The sequence below is a fragment of the Gobio gobio genome, assembly GCF_949357685.1.
Source record: "Gobio gobio genome assembly, chromosome: 3".
In the NCBI taxonomy this organism is placed as follows: domain Eukaryota; kingdom Metazoa; phylum Chordata; class Actinopteri; order Cypriniformes; family Gobionidae; genus Gobio; species Gobio gobio.
Genome location: NC_137099.1, coordinates 9785351 through 9802307, shown reverse-complemented (window position 1 = coordinate 9802307; position 16957 = coordinate 9785351). Strand labels below are relative to the sequence as shown.

The 16957-nt window shown below is 35.4% G+C and overlaps 1 protein-coding gene across 1 annotated transcript in view; it reads left to right on the top strand.

Moving 5' to 3' along the window:
* The window catches only part of pard3ba (par-3 family cell polarity regulator beta a), a 277652-nt gene that overhangs the window by 150990 nt on the left and 109705 nt on the right, over positions 1–16957 (top strand). Inside the window, exons 11-12 of the mRNA XM_079811668.1 lie at positions 4770–4955; positions 12332–12505. Of these exons, the coding sequence (XP_079667794.1) occupies positions 4770–4955; positions 12332–12505 (360 nt within the window). The remainder of the gene's footprint in view (positions 1–4769; positions 4956–12331; positions 12506–16957) is intronic.

The window sequence follows — 16957 nt, the reverse complement described above, 5'->3', positions numbered from 1 at the left end:
TCATATGTAATATCAATCTTAATCATAATTAAACAATTTATTAATACTTATCAATTGGTAAGTGGTATTAATATTAATAAAATGTATTCATATTAATATCAGCTAACATTAATACTAATGAATATAGATATAATAGAAATAATATAATTAATATTAGTATAATAACCTATTAATGTTAGTTTTATTGTTTTTAATATCATTTCATATGAATTACTTTTAATGCTAATATAAATGCTTTTATTAAAACATGTCCAAATATGTTTTTTGTATTTGCATTACCCATAGGCCTGTTTTATGTGAGTCGATGCGTTTTTTTTTTGTCGCCCCTTTTCAGCGTCAGTGGCCTTTTTTCCCAGCTTTTACTCATGTACTTCAGTTAAAGTAGTTAATCACATGGTGTGTATGAGAGCATATGCGTGTGTGTTCGCCCTCAGGAGGTCTTCATGTGAAGTCTGGTCCTCGAGTGTTGATAGGACCACCGAAGCGGCATCTCCCTCTTCGTGTGAGGAGACATCAGACAAGCTGATATTCTCACTGGGACCAAAGTTTGACCTCGCTTACAAACAGGCCTTTTATTGTGTGCTAAAACTCAGATTTGTCGTCCGCCTCAGGCCATGCACGACACATTATCATCAGTAAGAGGACACGCTAAAAGGACTACTTGAAGCTTTGCCCCATTGGCCCATCTATTTTTCATCATTAGCTCTTGCTTAATGCTTTTTGCCCAACTTTGTGCTCCTACAAAGTCATTTTTGTTGCTTTTTCCCCTGGCCCATTTCCACAGTAGCTTAGCAACAGGCTAATGTTTAATGTGGTTTCCAAAAGGATGTCAGTCGCATTTAGCCGTTGCACTTTATTCTAGGCCTTTTTGCTAGGTTTCATCGATACGATCGTGGAGAGAAGGAAATACTGTGGCTATGGTACTGACACCCCTCATCTCTGTGATATGATGTTTTGAAGCCAAAGAAAGCAAAAGAGAAGTGAATGTGTGGCTAGTTTGTGAGGTTGTGTGTGTTCAATAATGAGTTATTAGTCTTAAATGATGTCATTCCCCAACCCCCGCCCTCCTGAATGAATCGCTGACAATAGCTTATTATGTTTCCTTTTTGCACGTTCTCATGCTCTCGCCCTTTCACATTCAAGTCAAATGAGTTTCAATGTGTTTTCCTGCCTCACCATTAGACAATTATTAATTCTGTCCAAACCCTGCTTTATATATTCATCCATCATTATTCCTTCCTCATCCATTTGATCCATTTGTGTGCATCTGCCTTTATTTAAACTGAGATCCATGACTAAAATATACAATACCCTTCAAAAGTTATGGATCAGTAAGATTTTAAAGAAATTAACACTTAAATGCATTAGATTGATCAGAAGTGACAGTAAAGACATTTATAATATTACAAAGATTTCTATTTCAAATAAATGTTGTTCTTTTGAACTTTCTATTCATCAAAGATATATACAGTGGCAAGAAAAAGTATGTGAACTCCTTGCAGAAAATGTGAATAATTGTAACTAAATAAAAGAGGTCATACAAAATGTATGTGATTTTTTTTATGTAGTACTGTCCTGAATAAGATATTTTACTTTTTTTATGTTTTTTATTTTTTTACATATAGTCCACAAGACAAAAAAATAGCAGAATTTATTAAAATAACCCCGTTCAAAAGTGTATGAACCATTAATTCTCAATACTGTGTGTCGTTCCCTGGATGATCCACGGCTGTTTTTTTGTTTTGTGATGGTTGTTCTTGAGTGTCTTGTTTGTCCTCAGCAGTTAAACTGCCCAATGTTCTTCAGAAAAATCACAACTATTAAAAAAGGTTGAAACATTCACTGATGCTCCAAAAGGAAACACAATGCTTTAAGAGCTGGAGGTGAAAACTTATTGAATTTGAAAATCAAGGTAAATTGTACTCAATTTGTCTTCTGGGAAACATGTAAATATCTTCTGTTGCTTCTGAAGGGCAGTACTAAATAAAAAGAAGAAGAAAGATGTTTAAACAAAATAAGAAACATTTAGACCTCTTCATCCTGCTCAAAAGTCCCCCCCCCCCTGGCTCTTAAAGCATTGTGTTTCCTTCTGGAGCATCAGTGAATGTTTGAGCCTTTTTTGATAGTTGTGTTTGAGTCCTTCAAATGTCCTCAATGTGAAAAGATGGATCTCAAAATCGAACAGTCTTTGCTGGAGAGGGTTCAAATATGCAAAACATGCTGGAAAACTGAAGAATGTGCAGGACCTGGAGGATTTTCCTGAAGAACATTGGGCAGTTTAACTGCTCAGGACAAACAAGACACTCAAGAACAACCATCACAAAACAAAAAAACAGCCGTGGGTCATCCAGGGAACGACACACAATATTGAGAATGAATGGTTCATAAACTATTGATCGGGTCATTTTAATAAATTCAGCTATTTTTTTTGTCTTATGGACTATATGTAAAAAAATGTTTATGTAAAATATCTTATTCAGGACAGTACTAAATAAAAAATAATGCATTTTGTATGATCTTTTTTATTTAGTTAATATTATTCACATTTTCACAGATTCTGTATATATATATATTAGGGATGCAACAATACAGTTAGTCCACGGTTCAATAAATACCTCGGTTTTTAACCACGGTTTTCGGTTCGGTTCGGTTCTGATGGCTTGTCACATACATTTTTTGTTATTCTATTCTTAGGCGACAGGAACAGCAAGAGGTTAAGGAGAAAAAAGACTATTTTTTTATTGCAATACTCTTTCTTTATTTTACTTAAAAGAATTGAAAAACCTTACTTAAACTTAAAGCTTTACTTAAAAAACCCTTGTACACATTCCTAGTGTATTGTATAATATAAAATAAATATATATAAAGATTTACACTGGCAGCTCAGAGCTGTACAGCAGCATTTAAGTATGAAATTGAATGAATGAATGTAAAAATAAAACACTACATAGACTTCACTATAAAATATACACTGATTCTTATTAAAGCTACTGTATTAGTTTTTCAGTCAAGAGCAGTGAGTGATTTTCTCTTTGTCTTTTGTTGTTGTATTAACATTAAAGGGATATTTCACTCAAAAATGAAAATTCTGTCATCGAGAAATGAATACAGGTTTGGAACTATATTAGAGTGAGTAAATAATGACATAATTTTATAGGTGAACTGTCCCTTTAAGGACCGCGTGTTCACTACTGCGCTGTTGTCAATTTAAGACCTGCGTGCATCTGATATACAGAAACGATTGCGATTTTACTTTCACTTTAGACATAACCGACTGTGTTTATGTTAACCTTGTGTGTATTTGACAGTATTAGCGCAGTAAGACGACTACTTAGTTTTGTAATCACGTGTTTGACAGGCTTTTAGTGCGCACACTACATATATATTGCCCTATATTGCCAAAAGTATTGGGACATCCCTCCAAATCACTGAAATCAGGTCACTTCCATGGTCACAGGTGTATAAAATAAAAATAAAAATCACGTCACCACTGGACTCCAGAGCGGTGGAGACGTGTTCTCTGGAGTGACAAATCACGCTTCTCTGTCTGACAATCCGATGGACGAGTCTGGGTTTGCCGGTTTCCAGGAGAACGGTACTTGCCTGACTGCATTGTGCCAAGTGTAAAGTTTGGTGGAGGGGGGATTATGGTGTGGGTTTGTTTTTCAGGGGTTGAGCTTGGCCCCTTAATTCCAGTGAAAGGAACTCTTAATGCTTCTGCATACCAAGACATTTTGGACAATTTCATGCTCCCAACTTTGTGGGAACAGTTTGGGGATGGCCCCTTCCTGTTCCAACATGCAGGCGCCCCCCTGAATAATTAGAAATGGGCAAACACACCACTCTGTTTGTTGTTAGGATGACCAAAGTAAAATGTAAAAAAATGTAGGTTGGTCAGAGGTCTAACAGCCCTTGTCACTGTCAGATTGAGTGAGATGGCCAATCAAATCAAAGAAGGCAGGGCTTACTGTCAGTGCGAATTCCATCGTGACACTTTAGTTATAGCAGTGAAAGACTGCACCGTAAGATGTAAGTAGCTAAACATTTAATATTTGAAAACTGTTCCACGTTAAAAACATTCAGTGACCAACAGTAATATCAAGTTATGCAAACTACTTGACCTTTTTTATGAAATTTAACAATTTTGAATTGAAAATATTGTATAACAAAAATTAAGCAGCACAACTGTTTTCAACATTGATAATAATAAGAAATGTTTCTTGAGCAGCAAATCAGCATTAGAATGATTTCTGAAGGATCATGTGACACATTATGATGCTGAAAATTCAGCTTTGTATCACAGGAATAAATTACAAAACAGTTACTTTAAATTGTAATAATATTTCACAATTTTACTGTTTTTAATATATATTTGATCAAATAAATGCAGCCTTGGTGAGCATAAGAGATTTCTACTAAAAACATTTTTTTTTAATTAAAAACCAACCCTAGTGTGGTTGAACACTAGGGTTGGTATGATTTTAAACACTAGTGTGCCTTCATCTCACTACATCCATTATATTATTGGAGTGTTCCCGGTTCAATACGAGTTAAACTCTATCGACAGCATTTGTGACACATGTCGATTACCACTGACAATAATTTTGACTCGGCCCGTAGTTTGTAAACGCAAGCAAAAATTGCATGTCCAGTAATCCACTTACAGTTGTAGTCAATGCGGCAAGATGTTGCACTGGGGTAAATGCTAAAATTTATATGGTTTTAAAAGTCAACTGTGAGATGCTGACCTAAGTGTGTGTTATTTGCAGAAAGGAGAGCCGTCAGGTCCACTGCTGGCTGAGGACGGGCGAGAGCAGCTGATGTTTGAAGTTCCTTTGAGCGACTCCGGCTCAGCTGGTCTGGGTGTCAGTCTGAAGGGTAACAAGTCCCGAGAGACTGGAGAAGACCTGGGCATCTTCATCAAGTCCATCATCCATGGTGGCGCCGCACACAAGGTAAAAGCAGCCAGCGTTTACACAAACATCCGTTCAAGAGCTTCAATGATCAAAGTCACTCAAAACCTGTCGCAACAGAACAACATACAGTGCTGATTAACAGTTCTACTAAAAACCTTTTAAAATCAAAAATGTTATTAAATACATACATGTATTTTTCGTTTGAGTAATTTGATGTGCTTTTATCATTTTTTGGTTTTCAATATTTCTATTTAGCTTTCTGTAGTAATAGTAATCTAGTACTTCAACTTCAACTTGTTTGAGTTGGTTGCCAAAGCAACGTTTCAATTTTCTTTTTTTAATAACTATTAATAATCAGTGTTGGGAGACACGCGTTACAAAAGTAATGCATTACAATAACATATTACGCTTTGCTGTAGCGCAGTAGTGTAAGGCGTTACTAATTTATTTTCAGTAATATTTTACTCGGTACATGTTCAGTAACGCTTGCGTTACAACACACCTTTAGCCCAAAATTTTATTGTAAAAAAAAAAAAACGGGGGAAAAAAAAAAAAACAGCAAAACCGTGGGACATTAAAGGTCCCGTTTTTCGTGTTTTTTTTGAAGCTTTGATTGTGTTTACAGTGTGCAATATAACATGTGTTCATGTTTCGCGTGTAAAAAAACACAGTATTTTTCACACAATTTACTTATCTGTATACCGCTGTTTTCACTGTCCTCAAAACGGCTTGAAAGATTTCCCTGTTCTATGAAGTCCCTCCTTCAGAAATACGTAATGAGTTCTGATTGTGCCAGCGGTTCCCGTGTTGTGATTCGACAGCAGCTTAGCCACGCAGAGCACACGTTACCGGAAAGGTCACGCCTCTCACCATAACTGGGATGCATGCGCTCAATGATCTCTAAGTACAGCGTCCCTGGGAAAGCCAAACAAAGGTGACTTGACTCCGGGATGAAAATAACAGCGTCTCGACGACATGGCGACAAACAAACTATACGAATGCAACCGAACGCAACACTTCCTATTCTCCACGCGGGAGCAGCAAGACCACGCCCCCTTTTTCGCGTGTTCTTGTGGGCGGAGGTTAGTCGACATACTGCTCTACTGACGTAATTAAAGCAGGAAATACCAGGATGTAGTCCTAACCGGCCGTTCGCTGTAGGCTTTGAAAGGGAACTTCTGTTAAATAAAATATCTCGCTTGTCATTGAACTTTGAGCTTTATAATTTTACAGGTATTATAAATGCTCTAACAGCAACATTACACACATGGGAAAAAAAATGGGATCACGAAGAACAGGACCTTTAACGATTGAAAAATGCAAGTAAGTTATAACCTGTTCGTGGTCAGTCAATAGCCGCATGTGGTGTCCAAGTTTGTAAATAAAGAAGGCTTAAACTTTCAAAGAATAGCACAACGCCGGCGAGCACGTTGAGAAAACACATGCCCAAAATGACGAGGCGCACGCGCAGTCAGCAGAGGTTCGCGCTGCAGAGACAAACGAAAGTATAAACAAGGCTTAATGAATGAAGATGGCAGAAGAAGAATGTACATTCGCGAGATGGACATATGTGCATTACTTCGAGTTTGTCTGATATAAGGAAAAGAAGAACATAATAGGCAAATGCAAATGCAGTCAAATGCAACCTTTGTCTAAAACCGAAAGAACTATCAACGTCATGAAATAGCACTAGAAATTTCGCATTTTGTGCATGACGGTTTTGTGTTGTGCAGTGAACCTCTTGAATTCAAAGAGAATAAAATCATGACAACAATAAGAATAGAACAAATGTGCATCTTGTCATGGAATTAGAGTTTACATTGCCTACTGTTCTGTTGTGTCTAATATGAACAGACCCAAGATATTCCCAGATATTGCCAGATAATCACTTTACCTCTACCATACTTTTAAAAGACTTGGATCGTTTGTGATTCTGTCTGTCATCCTTTCTTGCATTTTCTTGAGCCTTCACTTTAGCAATCATATGCTATATTGTTAGTAGCCTGGCTAGCCCACAGTCATTATGCTACATCATATCGCCTTCTACTGGATGTAAAATGCTCTGTAGTAGCTACATCATGTCATTTTAGAATGTTAAGTTCTACTTCTGTAGTTATTTTGGTGAAAATAACTCAAAAGTAATACAGGAGTAATGTAACGCATTACAATTCTGAGACAGTAATATTGTAAGGTCAAGAATTACTTTTAAATGACCGTAACAAGTCATCTATAATGTATTACAGTTTTGGAAGTAACTTGCACAACACTGTTAATAATTAAAGCAACAATGTGTAATTTGTTGCCGCTAGAGGTCGCTTATTCAAAACGAAGGCGTAGCTTGATGACGCCTTGATTTCGTGGAGCTTTTATTATGCCGCAGACTGTTTTATCATATTAGATGCATTTGAGTGTGTTGAAGGTTTTGTTAAAATGCTACTCTGTGCGTTCGCTCCGCGGCTGCTATGACACACTTGTTGGACACTGCAGTAAGTTAGATCGATATTAGGCATGGTAAAACATAAGGGTGTGAACCTACACTGGTCTCGCGGTTACGATTATATAAACAAATTTTGTTATAATATGTTTAATATTAACTATTACCGTCATCTGGAGTTCATTCTCCGGGGTGAAACTTGGTAAGTCACGGACGCAAGTTAGAAGTTCGCGTACAAAATATGTCATAAAACACCACTGCCTCATTTCATAAAAAAAAAAAAAAAAACTTAAACATATTAGCCACACATGTGGTTCAGGCAGCGCATAGTTAGGCCTACATTCATTATCTTATATATTTATAATAAAACGAAGTATAAAACACCCTGCCTCTTTTCGTTTACATTTTAAAAATAATTAAACATTAATATGTGGTTTAGGTAAGGTGACCAGATTTCTGAAATGGAAACCGGGGACATTTCCTATTTGAGAACACAAGTACAGACAAGAACGCATATTGAGAAACGGCCAGAGTCTCAGATGTTTCTGCGTCGCTCTGCATACGTCATCTCCCTCATCGCTCTGATTGGTTTTAGGTCTATCCAATTGCGCCGAGAGGCATTTGAGCGACGCCCGTTGGTGACGCCCCTTTGGAAATGATTTGTCTATGAAGCTTTGCCAGACCATAACTCAGTTACTACTGAGAATGGTCTGGTTTTAACCAGGCTACATTTAATCTGCATATAGTGCGGGAATTGAAGATCGGATTTTTATCCGTTTTGCAGAAATACATTTATGTGCCCAAGTGTAAATGAAATCCGATTTACCGATTATTATTATTTTTTTCAAGCAAACTGGCCGGTTCCGATACCGTTTTTTTATTTTTTTTATTTTACACAATAAAAGAATGAAAGTATACATGAACAAGATGTTTATTTGGTATTTAACAGGCCAAATTGGCTTGTGGCCTATGAAAACAAGTCCGCAATCTGAAATCAATGGGAAATTGAATTGGGTTGAATTAATGTGAAATTAAAGGCAACATCTGCATATTCTCCAATCCAAACATCACAATCAAAACATATTCAACAATCCAAACAAAGATGTTACTTAAATCAGCATTTGTTTTTAAATTCAGTGTAAAGAAAAAAAGTCTTTACCAGTGAAATTAAATAATAAAACCAAAGAATATAATTGTTGCAAAATGTTAAATCAAATAATGTTTAGTGCAATGAAAAAAACTAAGATGCTACAGCAGGTGCTTTTTTAAATCAAATTAATTCAATGTAATTTTAAGGTCAAATAAAAATGATCATCCTATACAGAACTGATAGTATTTCATTTCAAAAGTGTATGCATGTTCTTCTTTACAAAAAGAAGTATTTCGGCTTTGTCACAAGTTAGTCTGTTTCGTTCTCCTCCGATCCAACACGTGAGAAGCTGAGCTGAACAAACGCTCACTATCTACGCTTGTGCAGGGCGCAGAGAGGTAAGCTCGCGCAACTTCAGCTCGCGCAGGAAAGCGGCTCTTCATTCCCTTCAGCGTATCTCGTCTCTTCCCGCAGTTCTCCAGTTTCCGTTTGTAACACACAAGTGACATGTTCGCGAATGATTGCAATATAGGCGTATGTGCACGCGGGCGCACTTCCGGAAAAATCGGCAGAAAAATACAAAGGAAATTAAGGTTCTGATGTTTGTCGGTCAACCGGTGCATCCCTATTAGAAACAATTAATTTCGACACCCCTAGTAAAACATGGCACTCACGGTAAATAATGCAAATTAAGATTTAAACAATAAGACTAACTGTGTCTGTGTAACAATGATTCGTTTTCTGTCAATGAATGTATCCAAAGTTGCTCACCTGTCTAATAAAACACATAATATATTAAAGCATGTTTCCATGGTTTTTACAAATTAAAACCAGAAATCGAGGATAACATGGGTATGATGTCAATGATAGGCGACGTACGGATACGGGCCGTGTCCTGGTTAAAATTGCATATTGCTCTGGCTTTAAACATTCTTGGAAACATTTGCGATTAATGTAAGCACACCCAAGTTAACAAAATATATAACATTGTTCTAGTGATTTTTGGATATATTAATCCAAAAATCTTACATATTGTGCCTTTAACAATTATTTTAGCTTTATTTAAAGAAAAATTCCAGATTTACTGGTTTTAGTTTTATTTAACAATAACAACACTGGTGGGAAAAAAAGTTGCTTTAACTATGTTAAGCCTATTTAAATTCAAAGTAAACACTTGGTTTACATAATATTAATGAGAAATTCACAAAAAATATTTGACACCCTAAAATATACATTCATAAGACACCTTTATCGGTCAAAGAATCGCCCTGTTAATTGGTCCAAATATTGTATTCGTTTGTAACTAGTATAATGTTTTTGGAAGCAATATTACAAATCTTGCTCATTTTGTAGAATATTCTGTAGTATGCTAACTGTGTTGTAACAAAAAAAGTAGATGAATGATCAGATGAAAAGTGGCCATTGTAGCCAGTTAAGATTTGTCATCTTGGTTCGGGTTATGCTGTATCTGTTGTTATAGGTGAGCCTTACCAAGTGTTGTCAGAGAGATATGAATACTCCTCTCCTGTCCTCAATCAGTCCTGTCAGGCAGCAGGTGTTGTGTGTCTGTAGATAAGGGCACATCTACTGTCGCCTATCTGCACAGTAATCAAGAGCGGGCTCACAGGTGGAGCTGCGTCTCTGGCCTCTATCAGCACTCCAGTGGAGAGTGGGCTCAGAGAGCGAGCTGCATCACAGGCCTCGATCAGAGAGACGCTTAAAGAAATAGGCATTTTCAAAGGCTGAGCTCTTCATTTGACTTCTGCCGTTCACCCTTATCACTCGCTTTCTGTTGCTCCTCTAGCGTTTACACTCCAAGATTCAGATAAAATTGGGCATGAATTTAGAAGCTCCATAATTTCTAGAATTAATTATCGATTAGTAATAAAGAAAAAATGTTGTATGTTATCTTTTGAGGTGGCATCCTTCACTTGGGCTTTCAAAAGCCATCTTGGGTTGTGAGCTTCCAGACTGTCTGCTTGTGTATGCTTGAGTGTATTTTCTCAATAGATGGGCACAAGTGTTTGTGTCCGTTTTGCCTGAGGACCCCCTCCCAGGTCGGTATCGGTGGTCTGCGGTCAGTGACCCCGCCCAAGGGTCAGGATCATCCGCCGTGACACAGACTCTCAGGAGTCTTTAGCGGCTCCAGTGGCTTTTAGCTGCTAATCTCTTTTGTTCCTCCTCAGCTGAGTTTTATTTAGGAAACCACAGCTGTGAACCTTAATCCAATTCACTCCGGCCCGGTCCTTTCACACTAATGATATGCATCCGTAATTGTATCTGATTTCATAGTGGGGATGCATTAAACATTTAACAGTGGGGAAACACTGCATAAATGTTTTTAAATCACACTTTAGGCCTTTAGTGTTGGGAGTAACTAGCTAAAAGTAGTAGTTATTCTTACTCAACTACAGTTTTTCAGTATTGTGACAGTAGCTCAACCATTTTAAAACTTTTCTAACCCCAAAAAGGTTAATTGAAAAGTACAGATTCAAAAGAACAATTTGTTCACAAATCAGGCTAAAATTATATTTAAGTTTAATGCTTTCATCTTAATTGAGATCTTATCTTTTATTTTTGTATTACAATTTTTTAGGTGTTTGTTTAATTTTAAATACAGCTCTTGATATAGGTAAATTGTATAGCTTATAATATTAATATATTATATAGCTTATAATATAATATTAAATTATATAGTTACAATTTAAGAACTTTCAATCTGATTATTTTGTCTATATCTAGTACTATGAATTGTATTTTTAATTCTTTTAAGTTTAGTTTAGTTTTGTGTTTTTTGTGTTGTGTTTTTTAATTTTCATTTAAAAAATCTGCACTAATTTTAAAATTAATTCTTACCAAATTTATTGGTAAATTATATATCTTATAGTGAAAATATAAGCACTGCCATGATGATTAATATATTTTTTTATTTCATTTGAAATACGCTATTTAATTTATAGGTAAATTATATATCTTATTATGGTAAAAAGTAAACAATATTACACAGAATCTGTAGATAAATTGATTTATATATCTACCCACTTTTAAAGCTATTTTAAATCTGAAATGTCCTCATATTTCATGTTTACGTCGTAATACCAGTGTAATATTTGTCATTATGCAAATGTGTGTCCTCATAAATCACAAAAAACACACGCATACACACGCACGCACGCACGCACGCACGCACGCACACACATACTATAATGTGTATATATATATATATATATATATATATATATATATATATATATATATATATATATATATATATATATATATATATATATATATATATATATATATATATATATATATATATATATATATATATATTAGGGCTGTCAAAAGATTAATCGCGATTAATCGCATCCAAAATAAAAGTTTGTGTTTACATAATATATGTGTGTTCTCTGTTAACTATTATTTATATATAAAAACACACACAAGCATGTATATATTTAAGAAAAAAATATATATTTGTATATATTATAGATTATATAAATGTATATACAGTATATACATGCTAATATTTCTTAAATATATACATGAATGTGTGTGTATTTATATATAAATAATAATTAACAGAGTACACACACATATATTATGTAAACACAAACTTTTATTTTGGATGCGATTAATCTTTTGACAGCCCTAATATATATATATATATAATTGTAGAAATGTAAGTGCTTTTAATCTATGAATCTGTCTATAACTACTATGATTTGGCACTCAATAATACAAATAATACAAATGAAAGAGCTTTGATATAGTTAGCTCCTCTTTTAGGTTATGCTTAGTGAAGCTATGAGCTGACAACACTACTTGAAATCCTGAGTAGTTTGTCCGTGTTTAGTAACATCGGTGTTTGTCTTCTCTTGTTTGCAGGATGGTCGCTTGCGTATGAATGACCAGCTGGTAGCCGTTAACAGTGAATCCCTGATCGGACGCTCCAACCACGATGCCATGGAAACCCTGCGGCACTCCATGTCCACTGAAGGGAACCTCAGAGGAACCATTCAGCTGGTGGTTCTGCGTGCTCTGGAGCGCTCGCCTGCACAGGTATGCCCCGTACCTGTACCGTACCATGTGTACCACTACAGACCGCTGACCCGCAGGGCCTCTGAACCCGGGTCACTGGCCGCAGCCTACCGGTATCACCTCTATCGGCATCACAGGCTATCAGGTGACCTCTGAATGTAAGCTATTGGAAGGCTAAAAGAGGTTAAAAATGCTAAATATGGTTTCGACTTTATTCCTTATTCTGAGATTTAAATGACTCAAGTACTGTTGTTATCCTACAAGGAGAACAGAAAATAGGCTTCTGGTTAAAAAATGTGTGCCAATAAATTTGTTAAATACTTAAAGATAGCTTTTTGTCCCAGTTAAAAAAGCCAAACAAAGTGCAGTTATACATTTTGGTCAACTATATGAGTTGCCATGTGAGGCATTGCAGTATCATTGTGGACATTTCGGATGGAAGTCCTTGAAATTAAATCAGTGTAGATTTTTTTTCCTTTGACACATTGAAGTTTGTTCTTTTCCTTGTTTTTCCTTCATGAGAAAGCACTTGTTCTTCTTTCCTGCTTCCTGTACTAACTTTGTGCACATGCTTGTACAGTATATTAATTTACTCTTTTCACTTATTTATTAATGGAACACATAATTGTCAATGTCTGCTTTTCTTTTGCTTCGTTTCTGTATTTCTGAAGATTTCTTATTAAATAAAATAATCTCAAATCTTTGCATGCACTCTGTTTCCTTTTAACCCTCCGGGCTTTTCTTCTTGGATCTTTTCTGTTTATTCTCTAGAAAGCATGTGTCGTCATACTTTTCTTCTTTCAGTTTTTGAGATATTTATCCAGTTCTTAAACTGTGAGAGTTGCTGGTTAGATAAATAGACTTGTGTATGCAGGTGCACACTACCATTTAAAAGTGGGGTCCGTGATATATATTTTTTTTACGTTTCATTTGAATTAAATGCATACTTTTATTTAGCAAGGATGCATTAAATTGATCAAATGTGACAGTAAAGAAAAAAAATATATATTTTGAACTTTCTATTAATCAAAGATTTCGGGAAAGAATAAGCATAGTTTCCATAAAAATATTAGGCAGTAGTGTCTACTATCAATATTGATAATAAAGCATCATATCAGACACTGAAGACTGGAGTAATGATGCTGAAAATTCAGCTTTGCATCACAGGAATAAATTACATTTTCAAAATAAACTAAAGGAGAAGCTAGTTATATATTAAATATATGTAGTTATATGTTAAATATATATTAAATACATATTTAGTTTTTACTCTATTTATAATCAAATAGATGCTGTCTTGGGGAGCATAAGACTCCTTTGAGAAACATTAATAAATGACCACAACAATAATGACCCCAAACATTTGAACGGTACTGTGTATGCAAAATGGTATGAAATTGACAAAAAAATTGAATATTAAAGTGGAAATGAATGTGACTCAACAGGTGATCATTATATTTAAGAATTAGTAAGCAAAGAATATGAAAACAAATCTGCTAAAAATTAACATTTATAAACCAAAATCTGAGAAGCATAACATTGCATCTTATTAATGCATTTCAATGGAGTCTACATTCTCTTATAGCCAGTTAATGCACTAAAAATATGCAATGTATCCCTGTGCATTTCCACTAAATACCTATTTGAAACCTTCATTGTCTATAGGTCTTCGATGTATACATGTTTTGTTTGTGCTTGCATTAATGGGACACTCACAGAAGTTTTGCCCTCTTTTAATATTGTCAGTTTTACGTGTGTTTCAGGGGGTCCGCCATGTTCACTGGGGCCCCCCGTTTGTTAATGTGGTGGTAAGTTTGGGTAGTCACTCTGTGTATTAAACAACCTGCATGAAGATACCCTTGATAATAGAGGCGGTTTCACATGATGAGAACAGACAAGTCAGCTAAAAATAAAAATACAATTTTACAACTCATTTTGATCATTTTAGGAAATAGGTCTCTTTGTTATCTAAGCATATTTTCAGCAATAGACACGTTTAGTATACGTTTTTTCTTTTATGGGAACTAGTGTTAATGCTAATTTGCTAGGGAGATGGATCAATTTGGAGTCAACAGTTTTCAGCCAAGAGATAATAACAATCTCTTTTTTTCTGCTGGAAATTTTCCGGTCGATCTTCTGAGGTCACACAGTAAAGTTTCTGGATGCTTGGAAATATTCAAATGCGACTTGATTCGAAGTTAGAGTCTTTGTATCCAAGGTTAAACTGGGATGGTTCATCAATTCAGACAGCTTCTCATCACCGCCCAATGAAAATGAAGACAAATAGTTATTGACTCTACCTTCAGCGGCCTGACTTTGGGTGGGTGAACACTGGAGTATTATTGGGGAACATTAGCTTATCCTCAACCCAATCTAGTGGTAGAAAGATGGTGAGCGGTGCGGGCGGTAATGACGCTCAATAGAAGGTGATGTGTCGCTGAGATGCATTCTTCATTAATCACATGCAGACGGAGCGATCAATATGCCATTAATCACCCAGGCAGAGTTGAGTGATAAGAGAACGAGTGGGAGGTTAGGGAATCAAAAGTGTTTGTGGACTAAACTTAATGAGAAGGTTCCTCAATTCAAGAAAAAATACTGAAATAAAATAAAAAAAAGAGTATAAAACCAATTTACATGGTATTAGAATGGATTTTTTGGACATTGGTAATACTAGATTAATACTAGACAATAGCGTGAATTTTCGTACCATGGTATATTTCAAAGTATTACAAACTGATTCAATCACTGTACCATGGTAGCAGCACAGCAATTAAAACATATTAGATTAACCATATTTTTTCATGTACGCTCCTGTTCAAAGGTTTGGGTTCAGTAAGATTGTTTGGTCCCACTTTATATTAGGTGGCCTTAACTACTATGTACTTACATAAAATTGTGTTCATATTGTGTTGCAAAATACTTTTGCTGATATTGAGGTGGGATAGTAAAGTTATGGACTGGTGTGGTGGTATGGGTAGGTGTAAGGGAAGTGTCAACAGTCTAGTTATAAATATAACTACAGAAATTAATTACATATGTAATTACATGCAGGTATTTTTAAAAATGTAAGTACAATGTAAAAACATGTATGTACACAAAAAGTGCATTGTATCAAATGATTAATTTAAATGTTAGTAGTTAAGGCCACCTAATATAAAGTGGGTCCGATTGTTTAATGTGTTTGAAAAAAGTCTATAATGCTCACCAAGGCTGCATGTATTTGATAAAAAATACAGTAAAAACAGTAATATTGTGGAATATTATTGCAATTTAAAATAACTGTTTTCTATTTGAATATATTTTATAATGTAATTTATTCCTGTGATGGAAAGTTACCCCAGTCTTTAGTCACATGATCCTTCAGAAATCATAATAATATGCTGATTTGCTGCTCAAGAAACATTTCTTATTAATATCAATGTTGAAATTGCGATGCATTTATTTTAAGGATTCGTTAATAAATAGAGCGTTTAATGAAATAATAAAATAATCTGTGCAGTCATTTTCGATACGTTTAATGCATCTTTGCTGAATAAAAGTATTAATTTCTTAAGTCTTTTGCACGGTAGGGTACTTTAGAGTACAATAATTTCATGTGAAGCCACCATCTTTGTTCCTCCTTCCTCCATGTTCTTCTCCTTCCTGTTTCTCCCGCCCAGTCTGATATCTAATCCCGTTACCTCGCTGGATCTCCTCTTGCTCAGCAAGTTAATCAGATTACACCGTGGGTTCCATGAATGAAAGGCAAATTTTGGGTTTTAATGAAAGGCTGCCCGGGGCTACCCTGAGGGTTCCTAACCTCAGCTCACCCTCACTGCTGCCCGTGTGTGGAGGAGGAGGAGGAGGAGACGTCCATGGGTTTAGGGTCTTGTTTTGTTGGCTCTTTGTCTTCGACGGTGGACCCAAGCTCCCTTGTGATTGTTGTCTGATTAAGACGTGCATCACACAGTCTTTGAAGATGTCAGAGAGGTTATTGGTGTGTGGTGTTGTGGGAGTTGTACTCCTAAAATCAAGATGATATTTCACTGAATGAGATTACGATTACGGCAAGCCGTTTTGACCTTTATTCATTCCCAGGATATGAATTCTTGATATCAACAATTACATTTTTACTAATTAAAATGCTAGTTTTTGATATGAGTAATTACATTTACACTAGTGAAAGGTTTATTTCTTGATATCAACAATGACGTCATCACTCACAAAAATGCTAATTCTTGATATCAGGATTTAGATTTCTATTACTAATGGCCATTTTTGGTATGAGGAGGAATTACATTTCCACTATACTTTAAAAAAATGATACGATCAATAAGGTATGACAACATATGTTTTTACATTGCTTTAACTCATCAAAATAAGTAAAGCAATTTTCAACTTTTTTAATAAGTTATACAAGATTCAACTCCTTGTTTAAGTCAGTTTAATGTAATTTAAGTTGAACTGACATAAACATCCAAGTTGATTGCT